A 24,769-nucleotide genomic window follows, 5' to 3' on the forward strand; every position below is an offset into this window, starting at 1 on the left:
TATTTCAAGTTTTTTGTAAAGTTAAGTGTTACAGTTTTGTTAATGTGTTTTGTAAAGTTTAGTTTGTTTTTTGACATTTTTTTATGTGTTTCGTAAAGTTAAGTGTACATATCTGCCGTTTGTCCTCCTCCTCCTCCTCTGCCGCCACTTTCGGAGATAGCCACACTCGAAAGGTAAGCTTCGACATTTTACGTTACAGTAATAATATTTCTTGTACACTAATATACACTTTATTTACAGGTTTGGATTTTTATTCTTAATTTAGGTATTGAATGGTCCAAATTGTTGTAGTATTTCATTGTTTATAGGTCAATTTAGCTTTATTATGAAATTTAATGGGGTGTTTTTGGAGGGCTTGGAACGGATTAGCCATTTTACATGTAAAATGTGTTCCAAGATACGAAAAACTCATTATACGAAGGCCGCCTCGGAACGGATTAATTTCGTATCTCGAGGTACTACTGTATTTACAAAATGAGCGGAGCTCTCTGGCTGGGCTGTTTTGGTCCACCCACATGTTTGATCGCATATCTGCCAAATTTATAACAACAACAGTCCACCCACATGTTTGATCGCATATCTGCCAAATTTATAACAACAACAGAGATAAAAGCATTTCTCCCATTACAGATATCAAATATCTTTTCCGTTGCGCAGAATTCTAAATAAATTACGTAGGTTCATGATTGATAAAGTTTTTTTATGCAATAACAAGAAACGGAGTCAGATTTTCTATCAACAGGGCATCTCATTTTGGTGCTGTTGCGAATATTTCAACCAGTTCCACGTGCGTTTAAATCCATACTGACTGTACAGTCTGGAGGCAGTTCTCCCTTCTACACATATCTTGATTTCTTAATATCGTAGGTATAAAATAAATTGGTGAGCAAGGAAATATGAAATAAAGCATAACAGTAAGTTTGACGAGTGAGAAAATAAACAATCGTATACAGACAGACTCTCTCTCTCTCTCTCTCTCTCTCTCTCTCTCTCTCTCTCTCTCTCTCTCTCTCTCTCTCTCTCTCTCTGAGAAAATAATAGATAGGAAACAATGACTGAATATTGCTTGAATGCGATATGGTAAAGTTTTGGCCTGACTGACTGAAGTGTGGAGTGACTTTGACACCGACTTACAAGTTATTCCTGGTCATTTCACAGCCATGGATAGACATCAACTTCACAGCCGAGAAAGGGCAATCGTATACAAAATAAATAGGTATGGAAAATGCGAAATGCGGGCCTATGTTGTCCCATAAAAAAAGTTCTCGCTCGGACAGCTGTAAGATTAGGAGAGAGAGAGAGAGAGAGAGAGAGAGAGAGAGAGAGCGAGAGATGAGAGAGGATGAGTAGACGAGAAGAGGAGCGAGGAGAGGAGAGGAGCAGGGGGCCAAATAGGAAGGAGATTAAAAGTACCTGGGAATGAAAACCCCTTATAATCTTATAATTATAGCCTCAGGGTTTGTCTCAAGGACATTCAAAGGTCTGTCACACACAGGCAGTTGTTGTTTTTGTAAAATTAGCATAAGGGCAGATCTTTAAAAGCCATGCCAGAGAGCTCGCCACGGTGACAAGACTATACCTTCCATATGAATTGACGATGTCCTATACGAAGATGCAGGAGTTGAAGATGAAATGATCAAGATCTGGAAGATGACGAATATGATGACTGCCTTGATGGCAAAGAATTCAGAGCAGTATTTGATGATACGGACATGGAGAGCGACTTTGGAGGATTTTAGTTTATTAATTTTATGCATTTTTTCTACTTTAATAAATTTTCACTTACCTGCGTATCCTAAAATGAAAATAATAGTTCAAGTAACAAATGTTTCTTTTACTGAGTAAAACAAAAAGTAAAAAATACTTCGGTGTTGTGCCTTAATCAACTGATTTGGAAATTATTGATGGTTAGTCTAGAACAGTTAAACATGTTGTATAAACCAAAATAATGCAAATGGCGCACGATCACTCTTTTGTATTTTAAAATACAATAGTAATATGAGAATGCATACAATATTATTGGATATAGTGAAGTACAAGTAAAGCATAACTTTTTAAAAGATCTGCTGTTTTCCTCCGGTAGTAACTATCGCGATCTGCCGATTTGGGAAAGCATAGACGGTACGCTAATTTTATATCGCGTGTATGATGCGACCCCTTTAAAATTAGCTTCAAAATTAGGTTTCAAAAGTCGCATATTATGCGAGTATACGTATACGGTAATACCCTGAGATACAAGCAGCCCAAAATACAAAATTTTTTAGATACGAGCTGCAACTCGATCCATATTTTTGTCCGAGATACAAGTGTTTTGGGAGGCTGCCACAAGTTGGTGCGCATGGGTCCAGCATCAGTGCAACCAGCATCTTGTTCATTCTCACGTGTTACCCACAAAATCAATTTGGATCTTGTGTGCTGTAGTTCTCGTTTTTTGCATCATTTTTGCACTTTTTACTGAACTTTTTTGTGTGCCAACATGGGGCCGAAGAAAGTGAGCTTAAAGGAAAGTGATGAGAATAAGAAGAAAATGGTTTTGATAGAAGTAAAGCAAGAAATAATAGAAAAACATGAGCATGGTGTACAAGTGATTGAACTGGCAAGGCTGCACAATCACAGTACTACATCTACAATTTTTACCATTCTTAAACAAAAGGATGCCATCAAAAGTGCAACACCAGCGAAGGGAACTACAATTCTGTCCCAATTAAGGACAAATATCCATGAAGAAATGGAGAAGTTTCTGCTGGTGTGGGTGAAAGAGAAGGAGCTGGCAGAAGATACAGTGATGGAGACTGTAATATCCAAAAAGGCGCGTATTATTTACACTGTTTTGAAAAGGAAAGTGCATTCCTTTTTTACAATTAATTTTTTTTGGTTTCATTTCAAGTAAGGAAAGTGCAGTTTTAGTTTTATTTAAAGAAAAGAAAATGTAATTTTAGTTTACATTGTGTTAAGAAAGTGCTGTTTTAGTTTACATGTCTACAGTGCCTACATGGCTTCCTCCCTCCCTCCTCCTCTGCCATTCACCTCTGTTAGCCGCACTCGTCTGTCTCCAAAGTAAGAATACATTACGTATTAACTAACCTCTTTTCTTTTCTTTCATATATTTTGTTATGCACTGGTAAAGTATACATGTGTGTTTCTTAATTAAAAATGTCTTTTCATAATTTAGTCTTAATTAAAAACATGTCTTTTTTCATAATTTAGGATGGCTTGAGGATGTTTCACAGGGCTGGAATGGATTAAATCTATTTCAGTTATTTTAAATGGGAGAAATTTGTTTGACATATGAGTAGATTGACTTACGAGCTCAGCTACAGAACGAATTAAACTTGTATCTCAAGGTATTACTGTACAGTAGTACCTCGAGATACGAAATTAATCCGTTCCGAGGCGCCTTTCGTATCATGAGGTTTTCGTATCTGGACCACATTTTACATGTAAAATGGCTAATCCGTTCCAAGCCCTCCAAAAACACCCCAGTAAATTTCATAATAAAGCTAAATTGACCTATAAACAATGAAATACTACAACAATTTGGACCATTCAATACCTAAATTAATAAAAAAAATGCAAAATATAACAAGAAATATACTGTACGTAAAATGTGGAAGCTTACCTTTTGAGTGAGGCTACGTACATACGTAACTATCCAAGGAAGAATGCTTCTGCCTACTTTTCACAATGTTCCTGTGTGGGCCTTTTCGTGGTTGTCTTCTACAAATGATTGCACTTTATGAAAAGCAGCTTTAATTTCTGCCGTTTTTTTTTTCTTTTGTACATATGTATGTACATACACTTTAAAAAATATACATACACAATGTTCCTGTGTGAGCCTTTTCGGGGGGTGTCTTCTACAAATGATTGCACTTTATGAAAAGCGGCTTTAATTTCTGCCGTTTTTTTTTTCTTTTTGATTTTTAACTTTTTTTTTTTTACTACAGAATTTCAATTTTCTGTTTTTTATCACTTGGTTCTTTTTTTGCACCTCATGACTCTGTTGGCCCTGGTGTCCATCAAAACCCTGTTCAACCAAATGCTCTCTCTGCAACTGATTGGGGTACTGAATGTTCGGCTGCTGACCTTCAACATAAACTGAAGTGCCTGATTATACGTACTGGTATGCATGTTGTAAATGATTGGTCTACACCCTCGGTTCAGCAGGGAGTGGATATTCTACCAACCTTGCAAAGTTTCCAGTTATCCCATGAGAGAGATCTGGGTCACTTTTTTTTTTTAAATAACGTACACATTGACGATCCCGAAAACGAATACCGCATGTGTACTATAACAATGCTGGTACCGAGTGGCCGAAGCACGCCACCACGTGTACATAGTAGATGCATGATGGGAGGGACGCTGGCCAATAGGAGAGAAGGATTTCATGGCCGCGACTAGCATCAGGAACCAATGGGAGAGCAGGAGGATGGTGACGAGTCTACTAGTACTAAGATGGCGGTGCGCGGTGCAATTTTCAAAATTGTTATCCGGGTGAATCTTGGACTTTCAGAAACCTTTCGTATCTTGAAAACTTTTCGTATGTAGAGCCGTTAAATTTTTCGTATTGGCTTTCGTATCTCGAGTTTTTTGTAAGTTGAGCCTTTCGTATCTCGAGGTACTACTGTACTTAATTCTGAAGTTTTCTCATTATTATTATTTTATTCACATAAATATGTCCAGTATAGGAACAGAAATAGAAATTGAAGAAGGAATAATGAAACAGGTGAAATTAATCTTATAGAAAAGTAATAAAGTCAAAGGGAGAAGAAACTTTTATGTTTAAGTCAAGAAATATATTACATGTAATATTTATTTAGTCTTTACATGCTGGGGGGTTGATGGTACAAAATGTTTTGGGAACCTGGTGTAGAACATCTAATTAAGAAGAGCATAATGTAATCCCTGTGTAAGCCTTGTAAAAAGGTCGTGGTCAGGAATGCAACATATCAATTATGTACATGATTTGTAATAACAACCTCACTGATTTTCTAAAATTAGTGCAATTTGAGTAAAGTAAATAAGAAGCATATTGAACAAAATATCTGCTGATCATTTGGCAGTCATTAGACCTTTGTATGTTCCTGCATTCTTACAGACAATTTTTTTCACCATGCTTTCATCTACAGAGAAAGAAGAACCACTCAGGGTGGTGGGACTTGACAATAGTGGTAACCCAGTATGAATGAGGTGCTGCTGAGAGGGAGTTCTTCCACCAGTTTCTTCATTACGCAGAAAGTCTTGTCAGAAGTTTCAGACATGCATTTCAAACTTTTTTATTCCTTCTTTTGTCTTATTTCATCATCAAGAATAATATGAGAGAATGTCAGGATCTTATGAATTTAATGTTTTTTTTTCTCTCTCTCTTAAATGATGAAAGTCTCGTGATTGTCACCACAGTTTTCCACCTTTGTTGAAATTTTCACTACAGTATCTGCACAGTCTGCTTAGTTTGTATTAAATGATTATGGCACACCGTTGCAGAGCAACTACTTCTAATCTTCTGCTGCTCTTTTTCACCAGAGAGATAGCACCTATGGGTTGACTGAGTACCACAGTTTTTCTTTTATTCCCTCTTTTATTTTTTAAAAATTGGGCATTTTACAAGGTCATTATCAAATCTCTTGAGGCGACAGTGTATGATTTTATATAAGTAACTTACCAAGTCATTACATAGGTATAAGTTCCATTTATATGGCAGCTAAAATTCAAAATTTCATGTGTAACACTTCACACCATTGTGTAGATGACCAGTTCCGCCCACTAGCGGGATAATAGGGATGACTGTAAGCAGAAAGCTCAGTTTGTTCCTGCCATCATCGAGTAAACCCAGTGATAGTGGTAGCTTGTTCATTATTTTCCAGTTATTCTAACTGGATTTCAGTGGTGTTCATTCCCACTGGAATGCACATTTAGTAACCTTCAATGGAATCTCAGGATGAGTTTTTTCTTCTTTTGTTATTATTGAATTGATTCATCAACTAATCTATTGTTTACCCTTGCAAGCCGACAATAATAGTTCGACCCCAAAAGTAATTCTCATATGTTACTCCATTCCTTTAGGGTCAACTTTGCATTATGTTTTTCGTTTACCGGGCCTTATTACATGTAAACCTTCAGTATACATATATAGTTTTGTCTTGATATTAAATTCTCGAATGGTGTTTTCGAGTATAGATCTTGCAAGCTGTTTATTGCCTCAAAGTAATTTTTTGATGTTTTGTCATTCTTTTAGGATAAAAACTAGGCAACTTTTGCCTGTTTTTTGCCTAGGTTACTTACAGGTTACTTAGTTTTGCCCTGAAAAGTAAATTTTTTTTTATCTTTAGGCCAAGCTTTTACAACACTTGTTTACAGGACACAGGCAATTTACTAGACATTGTTAAACATTTGGCTTAAAAGTAATTTGTGAATGTTCGTCATTCATAGACTTCTTGTGAGCCGCCGATATAGTTTTGTTATAAAAAGTAATTCTTGTTTTGTATGCCATTCCTTTAGGCCAAAACTAGTAAGTCGATGATGTTTAGAGAATGTAGTCTACTTGCAGAATTGCCGATCAGTATTTGCTTTAAAGGTAATTATTGAATGTTTTGTCAATCCTATAGGCTAAAGATTTGTACTTTATGCTTGTTAACTGAACCTAGTCTTGCTTACCATCTGTAAACAATATTACTTTAACCTTGCGCTCTCCTTTGCAGAGAATTAAAGTTTAAGGGCAGAAAGTAGTAGGAGAGAATGTTGCTTATGGAAGATGTTATCATCAGCTGAGAATCAGTCCCAGTAATTGCTTCGGTAGCATATTGTGGATAGTACCAGCTCCCAGACGCACCTTCTTCAGCACCAATAAGGACCATAGCACCAAAAGTGCCCATAAGCACCCAAGCACCATAAACAACCATAAGTGCCAGAGCACTTAACAGCACCCAGGAGCATACATGAGGGCTTAAGAGTGTTCAAAATCATCCATGAGCACCCATGGGTTACATTAAATACCACCTGAAATGATCATACATGCCGATGAGAAAACACTAAAGGACAATTGTAAAATATAAGAAGCACTTTATTTTGAGAATGCACAAGGCCATACCAGAGGGAATCATCCCTGTGGAGGGCTGTACATAAACCAAACAAAGTGAACAGCCAGGCATGTACAGAATGGACATGCCCTTTTTCTCTCCTACTTCTAGCCCTACAATTTTATCCACTTTTTTCTGCACAAGGCTCCCTCGCTTCATCCCCATGCCATTGCCCGTCTTAAGTCTGGATTAACAGAAATTAACTCTCCAAGTGAATGTTGTGTAGTGGAGGTAATTATCTGGCCTGCCAGTTCTCCTAGACCTAAGTCACTGACATACTCGCATGTACATGGGAGAAACCATACTAAACATCCAAGGGAGACTGGTGGGAATTACCCCAGGTATTTAAGGTGTAATGGAGGAGGTGGCTATTCAGCCCTTCAGACATCCTAGACATGAAGTCCTTGTCATTCTCCCCTTCACCTGTGAGGAGACATACTGGCATTCCAAGTGGGTTTGCCCCCAGGTAGCTGCCCCTCAGTCGAGCCTCTAATATAGGTCTTGACAGACAGCCACTGAAAAGGCATCTTCATGGAGGTGTAATGGAGATGATGTCATATTCCCCTTGAGAGGTGACGCATTGGCGGTCCAAGGGAGTTGAAGGGGTCTGACAGGTAGTCGGCCCCTCAGTCACACTTGTAGCCAATCACAGGTGATGACGGACAGCCAGTGTAAAGGTGTTTTCTCAGATGGGCACTGTCTTTCTTCTAGTTCAGATGCTTCCAGCCTTGAATAGTGGTACAATAATGATAAATCAATGCCATTGAAAATGTCTGCTGTGGACATGTCCTGCACTTCTCAGGTGCTGTGTAAGAAGGTCGGGGAATCTGTACCTTCCTGCACTTATTGGGACAATCTGGAGCGGTTTTCTTAAGAACGTTCAGAAGTGGAACTTCAAGTGTTACTGTCCAAGTGTTCCTCTTCCATAACAAGGTATAGGCACTCAATAGCCAGTGTGTGCAAGAGTGACTAAACTTTTATTGGCTCCTGGGTAGCCAAGTGCCTTCTGGCGCCAAAGCATTCAGTGGCTCCTAAGAACCCTGTTGCTCCTGAGCTCTCAGTGGCTGCTGAATAGCCAGTTGCTCCCGAGCGTCCAACAGTTTGGATCTGTTGCTAGATTCTGCCTTTTCTTTAAAGTCAAGACGTTACTACAGTCTTTAGTGTCACAGCCCTGACCTTTGTGGTTAAGGATTTTTTGAGAGGAGTCTGACTTTTTGTCAGGAACAGAGAAGGCATGTGTCTTTGACGGTCCTCTCTCTTGTACTTTGATGAATCTATCCTTACTTGGAGATTTTATCCAGTCTCTGATTCGTCTTTACTGGAACCAGGAAAGAAAGTCATCACCTAGGTTTGTCGCCCAGTGTTATCTGGTGCAGGCAAGGATAGTTGGATTGTTCACTCTTATCCTTCATTTTGGAAGAGAGAGCTGTGGTACTCTAACCTTTCTTCTCATCTCCTGGAGATGAACTCCCATCACCCGCTCATGAGCTTTAGTTTCTCTGGTTAACTCCTTCGGTACTGCGTGATGCATAATTGGCGATATGCTGTGTCCTGCAGTTTCCCAACTTACCCTAGTCTTTATAATCCTGAAAGAAAAGGTTTTACTAGCAGCCATTCTGCTTTATATATTGATGGAAATGAAGTCAAAGTACACACACACACACACACACATACATACATACACACACACACACACACATATATATATATATATATATATATATATATATATATATATATATATATATATATATATATATATATATATATATATATATATGTGTGTGTGTGTGTATATATATATATATATATATATATATATATATATATATATATATATATATATAGTGGTACCTCGACACGCAAAATTAATCCATTCCGAGGCGGCCTTCGTAACCTGAGCTTTTCGTATCTTGAACCGCATTTTACATGTAAATTGCCTAATTCGTTCCAAGCCCTACAAAAACACCCCAGTAAATTTTATAATAAAGCTTAATTGACCAATAAACAATGAAATACAAGAATTTGGACCATTCAATACCTAACTTAACCCTCTTACGCCGACTGGACGTATTTTACGTCGACTTACAAAAGTTTTTTTTAAAATTCGCGGAAAAATACTTATAGGCCTACCAGCCTAAAACTTTTGAAGCATGCACCTTGGGGGATGCTGGGAGTTCACGGATGAAGGTGTTGTTTTGTTTACAATCGTTATGCAGGCGCGCAAGCGCGAATTTATTTCTTGCTGCACTAAAAAGTATCTGTGACACATCTCGGAAATTATTTCGTCACTTTGACATAATTTTTGTACCATTGTAAATTAGCCGTTACATGAAGTATTATATATGAAAATGTGCACATTTTTATGTAGAATACAACAATAAAATACTCATGATTGTAGCTTTTATCAGTTTTGAGATATTTTCATATAAATAACAATAATTGCCAAAATTTCAGCCTTCGGTCAACTTTGACTCTACCGAAATGGTCAAAAAACGTAATTGTAAGCTAAAACTCTTATATTTTAGTAATATTCAATCATTTACCTTAATTTTGCAACTAATTGGAAGTCTCTAGCACAATATTTCGATTTATGGTGAATTTATGAAAAAACTTTTTCCTTACGTCCGCGCAGTAACTCTTCCGAAAAAAATCATACATGCGATTGTGGTAATGCTTGCACCATTTTAAAATTAGCCGTTACATAAAGTTTTATATATGGAAATGTGCGCAATTTCATGCACAATACAACTAAAAACAACCCATGTTGTAGCTTTTATCAGTTTTGAGATATTTTCATATAAATAACGATAATTGCCAAAATTTCAACCTTCGGTCAACTTTGACTCTACCGAAATAGCCGAAAAATGCAATTGTAAGCTAAAACGCTTATATTCTAGTAATATTCAAGCATTACCTTCATTTTGCAACAAATTGGAAGTCTCTAGCACAATATTTCGATTTATGGTGAATTTATGAATAAAATAACTTTTTCTTTACGTCCGCGCGATAACTCTTCCGAAAAAATCATATGTGCGATTGTGGTAATGTTTGCACCATTTTAAATTAGCCGTTACATAAAGTTTTATATATGAAAATGTGCGCAATTTCATGTAGAATACAACAAAAAATAATTGAAGGTTGTAGCTTTTCTCATTTTCGAAATATTTGCATATAAATCACGATAAATAGAAAAAAAAACCACGTTCGGTCAACTTTGACTCTACCGAAATGGTCGAAAAACGCAATTGTAAGCTAAAACTATTACAGTCTAGTAATATTCAGTCATTTATCTTCATCTTGAAACAAATTCGAAGTCTCCAGCAAAATATTTAGATTTATGGTGAATTTAAAAAAAAAAATCCTTCCCTTAGCGCGTGGATTCTCCGCCACAAATCTCCGAAATGCGTGAGTCCCATTCTCGGAATATTTGCTCCGTTTCATATGAGGCATTTCATAGAGTTTTATATATGAAAATGTGCACAATTTCATGTAGAATAAAACAAAAAATATTTGAAGGTTGTAGCTTTTCTTATTTCCGAAATAATTGCATATAAAAAATATATACGTATATAAAAAAATTCGACATTCAGTCAACTTTAACTCGTCAGATATGGTCGAAAACTGCAATTGTAAGCTAATACTCTTACAGTATAGTAATATTCAATCATTTGTCTTCATTTTGAAAGAAATTGGAAGTCTCTAGGACAATATTTAGATTTATGGTGAATTTTTGAAAAAAATATTTGTTTACGTCCGCGCATTACGAATTCATGCATTATTTTGTGATAATATTTTCTCTGTGTTGCTTTTATCATTTTACAATGTGCTATATACCAAAATGATCGCAATTTAGTGTGTACATCACAACGAAAAAAAAGTAACTTGTTACCTTTAACCGTTTTGCGCACAGCGCGATTTGAATACAATTATATATGAAATTTCGTTTTTGCGCTATCATATATTGCATTATTTATATATGATAATGATGATTTTTTTCATTTCTGATGGTTGCATACTAAACTTCAGGCAATGAAAAAAAAGGAGCCAAAAATGAACTCTTAATCTTGAAAACTAAGCGCGTTGGGATTTTTTGAAAAATATATTTTTTCCGCTTCCACGCTCGCTCCGAAACCCCTCCGGCATACGGGAGACAATTTTTTATTTACCGCTCCGGCGTAAGAGGGTTAATACGTACTACTAATATGTACTACATAGTACCTGTAAATAAAGTGTAGTAGTGTACATGGTATACAAGAAATACTGTACATACATACTTACGTATGTAGTGAAATGTGGAACCTTACTTTTCAAGTGAGGCTATCTCCAAAGTGGCTACAGAGGAGGAGGACAAACGGCAGAAAATTTGTCACGTAGTACGTACACTTAACTTTACGAAACACATTAAAAATGTCAGGAAACATAGACTAAACTTTACGAAACACATTAACAAAACTGTAACACTTTACAAAAAACTTAAAATTAATTTTTTTTCTTTTGGTCTTTTTTTATTTTTACATTTTTTTTACTTTTTTATACTTTTTTTTAATACAAAATTTCAATTTCTTCACCACTTTCAACTTTGTTTTTTTGTAGTATCAATTGGATCTTCCTTTTTGCTTACTTCTACTAAAGGCCTCTTTAAAAAATAACTATCCAAGGATGATTGCTTCTGCCTACTTTTCACAATGTTCCTGAAACTACTCAGGCAAACATCATCGAATTGTGCAAGCATACGACTTGTGTAAGCCTTTTCGGGGTGTCTCTTTTCTACAAATGATTGCACCTTATGAAAAGCAGCTAGAGCATCCTTAATTTCTGCCGTTGTCATAGGGTCGTCCTCCTCCTCCTCGCCGCTGCTAGAGAACTCTTCTTGAACGACGTTATGTTATATGGCCTCCAACTCCAGGTCATCCGTCGTAAGCTCCTCTTTGTGCGCCTCGAGAAGGTCATTGATATCATCCTCGTAGACGACCAGCCCCATGGACTTGCCGAGAGCAACGATCTCGTCAAGATCTGGTTGCGAAACAGTTTCAGGATCGTCAACTGTTCCAGAATCTGCACCAGCTTTGCCCACGTCGAATCCCTCGAAGTCTTGGGCGGATACGGCATCAGGCCAGAGTTTCCTCCACGAAGAATTCAAGGTTCGGCTTGAAACCTCCTGTCAAGCTTGATCGATGAGTCAGATGCATATCACAACATCGAAATGCTCCTTCCAATATTCACGCAAGGTGAGGTTTGTGGTATCGGTGATATTGAAGCATCTCTTGAAAAGATGTTTCGTATACAGCTTCTTGAAGTTTGATATCACTTGCTGGTCCATGGGCTGGAGGAGAGGGGTGGTGTTAGGCGGAAGATGAAGAACCTTGATAAAAGAATGCTCTGCTAGGATACCTTTGTTGAGGCCAGGAGGGTGAGCAGGGGCATTGTCCAACAACAGCAGACACTTCAGAGGGAGGCGCTTTTCTTCCAAGAATTTCTTCACTGTTGAGCTGAAACACAGATTTAGCCACTCGATGAACAAAAGTCTTGTTACGCAGGCTTTCGCATTAGCCCTCCACACCACTGGAAGCTTCTCCTTTAGCACTTTGTGGGCCTTGAAGGCTCGAGGAGTCTCTGAACAATACACAAGTAGGGGCTTCACCTTGCAATCCCCACTGGCGTTCGAACAAAGTGCGAGTGTAAGCCTGTCTTTCATAGGCTTATGCCCGGGTAGCTTCATCTCTTCCTCCGTGATGTACGTCCGACAAGGCATTTTTTTTTTTCCAAAAAAAGGCCAGTCTCATCACAGTTGAAGACTTGCTGAGAAATGTAGCCTTCCTTGATCGTCATCTCTTCGAATGTCTTCATGAAGGGCTTCGGCTGCTTTTGTGTCCGAGCTGGCCGCCTCCCCATGCCGCACCACTGAATGGATGCCAGTCCGTTTCCGGAATTTTTCAAACCACCCGTGCACCCATGAGAAGCCTTGAAGTCTGGGGTTGGCGTCGATGTCCCTTCTCCTCTATCGTCTTCGCCCTGGGCAATCAAATCGCCAAAAATAGCGCTGGCCTTGTGGCAGATTGCTGTCTCGGTTATTGTATTGCCAGCGATTTCTTTGTCTTTTATCCAGACAAGAAGCAGCCTTTCCATCTTGTCGTGCACATGGCTCCTCTTGCTAGACAAAATAGTGACGCCCTTGGAAGGTGTAGCTGCTTTGATGGCTTCCTTCTGCTTAAAGATGGTGCCTATCATCGACGGATTTAGGCCATACTCCTTAGCAGTCACACTCAACTGCATGCCAGCTTCATACTTGTTATGAAGCTGGCATGCTTCATAACAAGTATGAGAGTTCTCACACAACACGATAAAGTAGTACTACAACAAAATCACTAACGAATTTACGTTAATAAACAAAATCATATAGAACGAACTAATTCCGTGTGCGTATGCAAACGATGCTGCTACCGAGTGGCCGAAGAAGCACGCCGCTATGTAGATGCACGATGGGAGAGATGCGGACCAATAGGAGAGCAGGATCTTATGGCGGTGACTAGCATCAGGAACCAATGGGAGAGCAGGAGGATGGTGGCGAGTTTTAAAATTGTTATCGGTGGTCCGGGCGAATCTCGGGACTTTACAGCAACAACCTTTCGTATCCTGAACTATTTTCATATGTAGAGCCAAAAAAATCTTGGTATTTGCTTTCGTAACTTGAATTTTTCGTAAGTTGAGCCTTTCATATGTCGAGGTACCTCTCTCTTGCCCTCTTTCTCCTCCTCTACTCCCTCGTCTCTCCGGGTTTCTCATCTCATCTCGTCTCCTCTCTCTCTCTATATATATGATATATTATATATATCTATATATATATATATATATATATATATATATATATATATATATATATATATATATAATAAATATATAATATATGCTTTTTCCCAGGATAGTATGAATTTGGTCATATTAGGTGCTTTTTACCATTTGTAACTTGTTGTCCTTATCTTGGTTATTAAAACAATAATTTAAAAAAAAAAATTTTTATTTTCATATAAATTTTTGTTCGCGTTTTGTTTCCAAGCTTGTATGGCCAATTCTCTGCTACTATTTCACCGGCCGACACAGGTCGAGCCCAGAAAAGGGATTTTGACAAAGGAAAAATCTATTTCTGGGGGAAGACCTATGTTGCCCGGTGAACCCATCCCTCTCTTTTTCCTTTTCCCCACCCTTTAGCTGGCCCAAGCTTGGGTGCGTATTTCAGGAATGAAGGTTTCTGGCAGAGGTAGTAGTAGAGAGCGGAAGGTAGACTTTGTAACAGCACCTCTCTAGAGGGGGATTTTTAGAGAGGAGACTTCTAATTTGCAAAGCATCTGTGATAGTGGTTTCCACTCGCCCCTGTGCTATATCGACACCCTATGAGGGTGAGCGATGCTTGTGGCCTACACGAGCCAATCGTCCAGAAAGGCTTAGCCTGAAGCCTAGGAACGGGTGGAAATGCCTTGCTACTGGAACATGGTTCTTCTCCGTAGATTAGAGCCAATACTTCCGTCATAACTAGTGAGTTGAGGGACCTGCAAAGTCTCATCCGGGCATCATACTCAGTTTGAATGAGACCTTCAGATAGCCTGGATAACCTCTCGCTGAACAGCGTGATGGCGCAGTCTGGCTTCAGTTTACCAACAGAAAAGGTAGCTGGAAGGTCTACCCAGTGATCATCAGTTCGGGGGAGCAGGAGGGAAGTCGGTTCTGTCTCCCGGAGCTGGGGCATAGGCTCGTCTTTCATTGCTGCCTGCAATGTCAATTCTGCCACCTTAGACGTGAACGGGATGGGCGTTTCATCATCTACAGTGAAGATTGTGAATGGGCTCTTGAATGCCATAACCCTGGTTACATAACCATGCCTGCTGGGCCTGGTCCCGGGAAAGGATTACTGTTTCCTTTGGGACCTTGTCTTCCCTCCTCATAGCTGCTTCCGTCAGGCGGACATAGCCCATGAAAGGAGGCTGTAATCCTTGTGGATAGAACTCGAAGTCCTCAAACCTTCGAGTTCCGCAGCCCTCAATTGTGAGCATGCCACCTACGAAAGGAGCATGTGAAGCAACCCTCCATGGGTTGTTCGGCGTAAAGGGAGGAAGGATAGACGAGTCCGGCATTAGCAAGCTCTGAGCTACTAGGCTGGACTGTGGAAGTCCTGTCAATGCGTTCTATCAGAGACCCGCAATAAGGTTCTCCTGGGTAACCAGTCTATCCGAGATAGCTTGGATAGACTGCCCTGACGCCTCTAAGGAGGAGGACAATTCAACAAACATTTCTTGGAACTTGGATTGCACCAAGTCCCCGACCATGCTGGCCATCTGCTGCATAATATTTGCTGAAATATTAGCAGAGAAAATGTCAGGGTCAAAGGAGGAAGGTTCTACCTTCTCCTTAGGGACCTTGGATCTGGTCCCTTTTGAGGTGGACGCCTCAGGGTCGGAGGAGGAGGGCTGAGCCCTCTCCTTAGAAGTCTTGGTCCTCAACCCTTTAGAATGGGAAGCCAGTTTAGCCTTGTCAGCCCCGGGATGGTGAGCCGGAAGCTTACGGACAAGGCTGGTACCTGACTTCTTAGACAGGGACTTCTGAAGCGATTTAAAGTCTTGCTTGCCTTTGACTTTAGGGATCGCCAAGGTGGACTGCGGCCTGACCGACTGAAGTCCCCCGGTGAATCCCTGGAAAGAGGTTGAAGTCGAAGGGGAAGAAGCTCTAGATGGGCTCAAGGAAAGCCCTTGAGCCCCTACAGTACCTACCTCACAAACATTCTTACCATTACCCATGCCTTCAATAGCCATGGGCTCGAGGTCCAAATCCAGAGCAGCTACTTCCTGCGCGACTTCTTGCATGGACGCCGCCTCCGGGGGCTGAGCGACCGCCTCTTGAATGGAGGTGATCAGGGGAGCTGCCACTTCGGGGTCCACGGATGACGTGCTCTTCCCCCCAGGGAAGATGAGAGTGGCCATCTCCTTGGAAAGGATGTAGGGTTGGCCCTTGGCAACGTTATGGCCAAACCCACCAACCCAGGCCTTCAGGGTGGCTAAAGCAGTCTCCCGGACCGCTTGGACGCCCTGAAAAAGAGGGTTAATGTTAATACTTACGACTAACCTAGGTTATACCGTAACTTATTCTAAAGGTCATATCAAATTGACATAAATTTAATTGGTCCTCATTGCATTATTGTGTGAACTCCGGAATGCCACCTACCTCAGAGGAAATTTGGTCTACGAGCTCGTAGCATATGAGGCAATTCTCATGGTGCCATACCACGGGCTCATTAAGGCGGATCGTGCAGGTGGAGTGGGTCCGGCAGACCTCGTGCCCACAGGGGTCTTGGAGGACAGCGTTGCAGCCAGCTTCCATACAATGGGTGACCTGTAAGTGAAATGATACATGAGTATCACCACTAACCTTCCGGACTAGGTCCGTGGTTGTGATATGCCATGACGCCGGAGTACTCCAGTGTTAATAAGTAACATGGTCCAGTTTCGACCTGCTCTTTAGCCGTGTACTGTGGTGAGGCATCTGGTAGGATCGGTAGGACAGAGCTTGAAACAGTGTGTTTCCGGCGATGCTGGAGATCAATTTAATCACTGAATGAGGATAACCACCTATTCCATACACCGGAGCAAGGAGTAGTCTGAACAAACAGCGGGTGTGGAGCAGGGGGAGACCAGGAAAGGAGTTACATGGCGGAGTTTGACAACTTCGCCGTAGGGTAACTTAAAACTAGAACAAGGTGGGAGATGATCCCTGGCAGGGTTGGAGGACTCCGCCAACAAAACTTAAACTAAAGGCAATGGATGTCATTATATGTAAAAGAACATGCATGCAACATAGCGTACCCTTTAAGGGAGGCCGGAGCTTCCACAAAAATCAACCATACCAAAGCAGGCCTGGCTACGCCGGGGTCCTGCATCTGCCGGAGCGGGGAGGAGATGGTGACTAATGATAGGGAAACGCGACCCGAGAGCCGAGGAGAACCGAGCTCCACCGAGCCTGGTGGCCAACCGAGGCTCAGCTAAGCAGGGCTCCCCCTACTCCTCTGGGGAGAACAGCAGGGTAGTGGGCCAGCTCGCCGAGAGCCCTCCAGCCACCTCCCCTGTCCCCCTTGAGGGGGGGAAGGGGGAGGGTTTGCTCGGATCGGCTGCCTGAGACAGCGTGAGTGAGCGTCCCTCCCCCAAGGGGGGGGGAAGAGGGACTGGAAGGGTCGGAAGCAGGGTGGCTCGTACGCAGTCACCTGGAACTCTCTCGGCCAGGTGAACATCCACGAGGTGAAAAAGGCCAGGCGATCGAAGGCGGCCTATAGGCCAACTAATGCCGTCTCAAAGAACATGCAAGTGAGATGAGAGAGAAAGAGCAATGTCCTGGAGAAGCTGGGCAGAGCCAATTGAAAAGGATGGGCAAGCCTGGCAACTCCGAGCAGCTAGCCTATATACAGTGACGAAAAAACGCGGGGCAGGCGGCCAGAGTGGCTCGAGGACTAAAGGGAGAAGGACCAGGGTCCTTCGGACAAGGGCGCCTAACGAAGAAGTAACCTGACAATTAAAAGATAAATGCATGCATGAACATCTGGTCTGAAAGGAAACAACGTAGGCTACGAACCGAGAGCGCGTGCTTGGACAATATCCCCTGTGTGGATAAAGTAACAAAAACGTCAATAAATTGCATCACTGAAAATCATAGGAAGGTACTGCTAAACAAAGAATCGAGCCCAAAAGGTAAGGGGGACCGATTGGGACACGAAACAAGGTAACACAAGGGAGCGAGCCGAGTATGGCGGCGTGGGGACGCCGCCGCATGGGACGTCGTCTTATAAAAACCTAAATAATTTGGTTAAACGTGCCAAGGGCAGCTCCTAAATAGTGTCAACCATTAATAGCAGTACTTAACTTGGATGCAGCAATAGCTTGACGTTCCATGATGATGGTAGAAAAATTCCAGGAAAAAACACAACATAGCAAAGAAAAACAGGTGCGGCGTGGGTCGTGCTATCAAAGGAATGACGTCAGAGGCGCTAGCCGTAACGGTAGTGGGTAGTGGGCCTTAGATTGGCTCCTCTGTAGATGAGGGATATTGAAGAAGGATGAGTCTAAATGGCAAAGGACCTCTGGTAGTGGTTTCACGCACCCCAAAAACCATACCGACACCTTAAATAAAGGTGAGCGAGCCAGAATACTCTGGCATTTCCATATTAGCTTTTTTCTCTGGTATCATAGCAATATTTATACCTTAGAAATGTGTGCTAAAGGGACATTTCATGGAGCGACACAGGCTGAGCCCAGAAATGTGATTGTTCTTTGTTTTTCAATAATTTTATGGAAGTTAAAAGAGTGATCAGACCATTTCTGGTGACTGGCACGGTATATTGGAGGGAGGCATAGGATTTTTCTTATTATCTCTTCACCTTGTAATAAGGTGTTGAGTTTTGCAGAGCCAGGGGGTGCAATGCACCTGAAGCACCCATCACTCTCAGTGGATGGGCTTTGGTTTTATCTCAGTGTAGGTGACAGTATTATGTGGTTGTTTTAATTTGGTGCTGTGCCAAGGACAAGGGCAGGCACCTATCATGCTTTACTGGCATTCAGACATGAACCTTTGCTGTAAAGCTCCCACTTATGTAGTAGGTGACACTTGGCTATACTGTCACACCACTACAGGTTAAGATGGTTACCAGCCAGAGGCAGTGTCCCAGTAGCTCTCAATGCTAGCAACTTTTTTTATTTCAATTCATTACATAATATTTTGGAGTGGTGTATGTCCATGTCTCCCACCTCCTGTCAATGTGGGAATCAGCTATGTAATTACTTGGTAAGTTACTAATATAAGAATGATATTTTTATATAATAAAATAATGTTTTATATATACTTACCAAGTAATGACAGAATCAGAGCCCACCCTCCTCCTTGCTGGTAGACATAAGGCATGAACAAACTGAGCTCTCTCAATACAGTCATTCCTATTCTCCCGCTAGTGGGTAGAACTGGTCACGCACACAATGGTTTGAAGTGTTACCCACGAAATTTTGAATTCAAGCTGCCATAGAAGTGAAACTTATAACATTGTAATTACTTGGTAAGTATATACAAAACATTATTTTGTAATAAAAATATTTTTTTTATGTTATGACATGATTTTCTACTTATGTGTGTACGTATTATGATTGTCTAAATGAATGTCTGGTGCACTTGGAAGTTCACTGCTGCACATTATGCTTAGATAATGAAATTTTATATAATATTCTTTAATCCATACTTTTGATGAGTACACAGTTTTGGTTGTTCATTAGAAGTCCTATGTCCCAGATTTATTGTACAAGCACTTAACTTAAATATGCTAACAGGAGTGCATTCCAAGTTGTGTACACTTCTGCAATGTTTCAAATTCAAAATTATTTTTGCATTTCAAGGATAACCCTCTTGCTTTAGTTACACTTGTCATGTTCATGAAGAGCCCATCTTAAAGAATAGTTACTGTGTTTTGTAAAAATTCACTGTGGATTTGTGGACCACTGCTCATTGAATTTTTGTGAGATTTTAAATCTTTACATTTTTACATAACTGTTTTCCATAGCCATTATGTAATTTTATTATATTTAGTTCCTGTGAAATTTAAGTATCTCTCCTGGTTCTTTGTCATGTGCAGGTGACCTGACAAATTCAAAAACATATGGAGTTAAAATTGCTGAGCTTCCAGAAGAATGGTCTATTTATAGGCGTGCTGTGAAGGAACGGATCGGTCGTAACATTTCTTCTATTTGGTTAGACATTGCTGGAAATCATGGTAAGTGTTAGGTTTTTCCTAGTATCATATTCATTTGTACTAAACACCATAAATTACTTAAAATACTTTAGAATCAACTGTAAATAATATTTGTGGTAAATAATTTTTTTTCCACAGATAATTTTGATGAAGTGGCACACTCATATTTTAAGGCTAATGCTGTGCAGTCATCCTTCACAGCATCAAGAACAGCCATTGGGGTTACTATAGCTGGCACTGGAGGACAGAATGTTACTTTTCTTCCTGTTGATGCCTCTTTGAAACCTGGAATTCGAGCATACAATTTTCTAGGGTATCTTCCAGAGGATGAATTTAAAAATCTGCACCGAGCAGCTGAAGGCAAGTAATGTGTAATAGAAAGGCATTGTAGATTATTTTTGCTACATTTCCTTCATTGAATTCATATAAGATTTAATCCAAATATAGGTTACTTAACATATGAGATGTATTTGAAGTATTTTATTACATTCAAGCATATTTTTAGCTGAGAAAAGGATCAGTACCATTTTCCCATACCTAGACTATTCTAGATTCATAAAGTATAACTATGTACATGTTTATTACAATAAATTAAACCACTTAGGTGGCATGATAGACTACAAATGCTAACATTCAGTGTAAACAGTATTAAGCAAACTATCATAATGTGTTAGAATGCTTGCTGGTTATGATAGTGTACATGAAGACCATGGCATTACACTCAGTCATTATGCATATGTCTTTGAAGTGTGTTTTTTTCTGTTCCGTATATATTGAATGAAGTACAACAGAATTATACTACTCAGAAAAATCATCATGTAAAGAATATGAAGGAATTATGTCTCCTAATCACATATACAGTACAGTGGAACCTTGGTTTTCATACGTAATCAGTTTCAGAACCTCCCACAAAGTCCAAAATGTACAAAAACTGAAGCAGTAATTCCCATAAGGAATAATATCAATAATGTGTTCCAGACCCCTAAAAATACTAACAAAAGATACATTTTATAGAGAATGAACACAGTTCAAGGGGGCCGGTCGGAACCCCTATACGTATATGGTGGTATAGGGCAAAAAATGCAAAGTCATGAAAAAATTCATGGAGCTTCATATGGCAATTGAGAATACGTATACAAAATATTTCGTCAAAATTCCTCTTACTTTCGTAGTTACAGGGTAATTAATAAACATAACTCAATAAGCCTAAAACATTCATCCGTACAAGAAAATGCAATATTTCTTCTGTTATCGTAAATTTTGATAATTATTGGCAAAGAAATTGTGAGAAATGGCATCTGTAGAGATTCCGTGGCTTGCAGAAGCGAGTATCTGGTTCAACCATGAATCAGTAGGACCATAGACTTCAAGTAGATTACACGTTCGAGTTTCACCTCGTGACATTCGCTTGCTTTTACGTATGTTTATGTATGTTTCGGCAAGAAGTTCATCATGCCAATGAGGAAAAGACAAGGAAAACATCTCGCTAACATACAGACGAAGAAAAATCGCTCAAGTATTATTACAGAATATCATAATATACGCGTAGTTAGTGAAGAGAGAGGGGAGGGTTGCCTAGTAACGCCCCCTTCTTGCCTGACAGCACATGTCACACTGTGCCCAAGGCTACGATCTTTGAGCAAAGAGATCTTCATTTATGATAAATAACATAGTTTTGGTTTTTTAATACCCAAAATTTAATATGAAATTCATAATAATCATGATTTATTAAATTGTCTTTGTAAAAAGAGAGTACACCTTCGAGTTTCACCTCTTGCATTTACTTTTGTTTATCTTTGTTTCGGCAAGAATGTCATCATACCAAAGAGGAAAATACAAGGAAAACATCTCGCTAACATACAGAAGAAAATTCGCTGTAATAAGCCGAGTTAGTGAAGGGGAGAGAGGGGGTTACGTAGGAAGGAGTGCCCCATCTTGCCTCAAGCAGTGCCCCAGGCTACGATATATGAGCAAAGGGATCATCATTTATGATTAAATTATGATAAATAAAATAGTTTTGGTTTATTAATATACATAATAATCATTATTTATTAATATTGTCTTTATAGAAATACGAAGGAAAACTTTGAACGCCCGTATCTCAAAAGTATATTTATTGACCTTCAAAATCTATCTCCTCACTAGTTTTAAAGCTATAACATTGGACTTTGGTATATAACTCAGAAAGACATTATAGAACAATCAAATAAATAAAGCCCTTTTTTCCAATTTTTGTTTTGTCTTTTTTTTTAATAAATTTTTTTCTTGTGATTTATAGGGTTTATTTTTTTACCATATCGAAAAATTCATATCTAGCAAAAAAAATGACTTTTAGAAAAAAAAAACTCCATTTGATTGGAGGTCTACATCAGGTCTATATATGGTAGTAATCCCAGGTCTTAATATTAAATATCAAGGGAGGAGATAGAATTTGAAAAATGGTTATTTTCGGGATAAATCGCCCTGGCGTCACAAAACCGAAGGTCAGAGGCGAAAATCATATGCGGTTTGGAGATGTCCCAAGTCACCTTATTAAGTGGTATGAATGTCAAAGTCCTGTCGTTAAAAAACGGCATTAGCCGGCCGGCCTCCTTAACACAGAAAAATGAGAAATAAATATAAAATGAATAATGAAACAACTAATGAATATTTAACATCACCCTTACCTTTATGGAGGGCTCTTGTTAGCGTATGGAAGACGGACAGAAGGAGAGGAGGAGGAAGAAAGATTATTGTTTGGAAGGGGAATCCCCCTCCAGAAGGATTTTTGGTATCAAGGACCTATCTGGGGTTAATTCTCTTCGTTTTTTACTGGCACTATCTGAGGTTTCTCCCACCCCCCCCTTTGGTTTTTTCTGGCACTGGAACCAGCTTGAGTCACTGGATTTGTATCGCACAACAAAACTGTTAAGAGATATTTGTTTCTGGCATCTCTTTAAAATTTGCCTAAAGTGGAACACTGCAGTGTCATTAAAGATGTTGGAGACATGGATTACAATATGTTTGTTGGGATGATAATTCACCACAAAATCTTCTACATCACTCTACTTTGGAAACACGTCCTTAATCACTGAAGTAGGCACATTATGTATCCCGTTTGCTTTTTGAATTTTTCAGAACAACCTCTGCTGGCCTTAGATTTACTAACAGCAGCACTTGTAGGCATTTGCTTACTGTGATCAGCATACAACACCCTCCAACACTTTGCTATGAGTTCTTTCTTAAATTCTAGTGTTTCTTGCCATTTTTACAGAAGGGCTAGCACTTGGAACTTTCTTTGGCAGTTGTACTCAAAAAAAAAAAGCACAAAGAATGACTACAAAAGCAGAATGGATCATGAGAGAACACAGGATGCTTTGTTTGGGCACTGGTACTGGGCCAAGTCACGCAGTAGGCTCTGGAAGGAGCATTCCTGAGTGTACGAAATCTGAGGAAACGTTGAAACCTGAGACAAAATTTATTCAGAAAAAGTCTATGAACCAAAACCAAAACGTACAAAAAGAGAGGCGTACGAAAACCGAGGTTCCACTGTATTTTTCTATGGATATTATTATTATTATTTGGGATGAATCATACCTACTGTTAAAGATAGCTTATATCTCCTCAGCGATAGGCAAGTCAGCATTCAAACAAAAGATTGAATGGCTGCCCAGATAACTGTCTAGTACACCTCTTCTCCACCAGGTGTATTTTGAATGTGTTAGCTCTTGTCAGAATTCTCCTTGCTGCCATTGGGTAAAGGCGCTTGTTTGTATTTCATGGCTGTTTGCAGCTACACGGTACTGTACAGTAATAGCCCGAACTTGCACGATTCTAGTGGAGCAAATTCAGATACATGAACTTTTCATCGGAACTTGACTAATTACACAAGTTTTTCACAGACAAGAAAACATTAGCAAATCCTTGAGAAACCCTGCAAAAGTGTTATGTTTAATTCTTTATGTAGTTTATAAGTTTTCAAACTTATATATGTAAATTCAGTAACATTAAATAATAACTCTCTCTCTCTCTCTCTCTCTCTCTCTCTCTCTCTCTCTCTCTCTCTCTCTCTCTCTCTCTCTCTCTCTCTCTCTCTCTCTCTCTCCTCTCTCTCTCTCTCTCTCTCTTTTTTACTGAGTTGAGAGAATTTCATGGGACATGTATATGCTATGAGACTGGATCTCACCTCTGAACCTAAGCTTGGTAATGTTGGCTGACCTGAAAACCTATTCTTCATACACACAAATACAACTCCAGATTAGCACAGGCAACTGAATTAAACTACGAACTACAAAAATAAACTTTATTTTAGAACATAAGCATGATTCTATCTATCAGGGAAAATTGGATTAAGCAAATCAAAAGACAAACCAAAACTAACCCAGTTAAGCTTTATATAGAGATAACGGATTGTCTTCTGGCAATACACAGGAAACTAAATCAAACCCACATAGAAAGTGCAATGTCACTCAAACATAATACATATGTTCATTCAATAAAATGAAATGTTGCATAGGAAACAGCCTCTTCGTTGTTATTCCAGTGATCAAACATTTTTCATTGGGCCAGTTCAAGGAAGAGTTCCTGTTAAAAGGTAAACATGGCCCCCATTAAAGTCAAATGTTATGGTGCATAAGATATAAAAAAGGAAATGCTTAATAAAGGTAAAACATTGAGAAATAAAAAAGTTCACTGAATCAGTACATTACACAGTAAATTCCAATAGTCTCTGATGCTGAAAAGAAAAGGGATTAGTAAGATCACTCTTCAATGCTCACCTCTGTGGCCACTTTCACAGTCTCTCTAGGTCGCGCTGCAAATCTACAAAGGAGCAAATCTTAAAAAGCAGTGAACAATAATTCTATAGAAACCCCTCAAGAAGGGTATAACCCAATGTACAGATGTACAAATTCTCTTCATAAGGCACTCCCCCTCATTAGACATCACC

The 24,769-nt window shown here is 39.6% G+C and overlaps 1 protein-coding gene across 1 annotated transcript in view; it reads left to right on the forward strand.

The window, feature by feature from the left end:
* The window catches only part of LOC135218962 (transmembrane protein 62-like), a 608,314-nt gene that overhangs the window by 219,742 nt on the left and 363,803 nt on the right, over positions 1-24,769 (forward strand). Inside the window, 2 exon segments of the mRNA XM_064255400.1 lie at positions 19,726-19,863; positions 19,981-20,202. Of these exon segments, the coding sequence (XP_064111470.1) occupies positions 19,726-19,863; positions 19,981-20,202 (360 nt within the window).

This window comes from Macrobrachium nipponense, chromosome 1 (genome assembly GCF_015104395.2).
Source record: "Macrobrachium nipponense isolate FS-2020 chromosome 1, ASM1510439v2, whole genome shotgun sequence".
Taxonomy (NCBI): Eukaryota; Metazoa; Arthropoda; class Malacostraca; order Decapoda; family Palaemonidae; genus Macrobrachium; species Macrobrachium nipponense.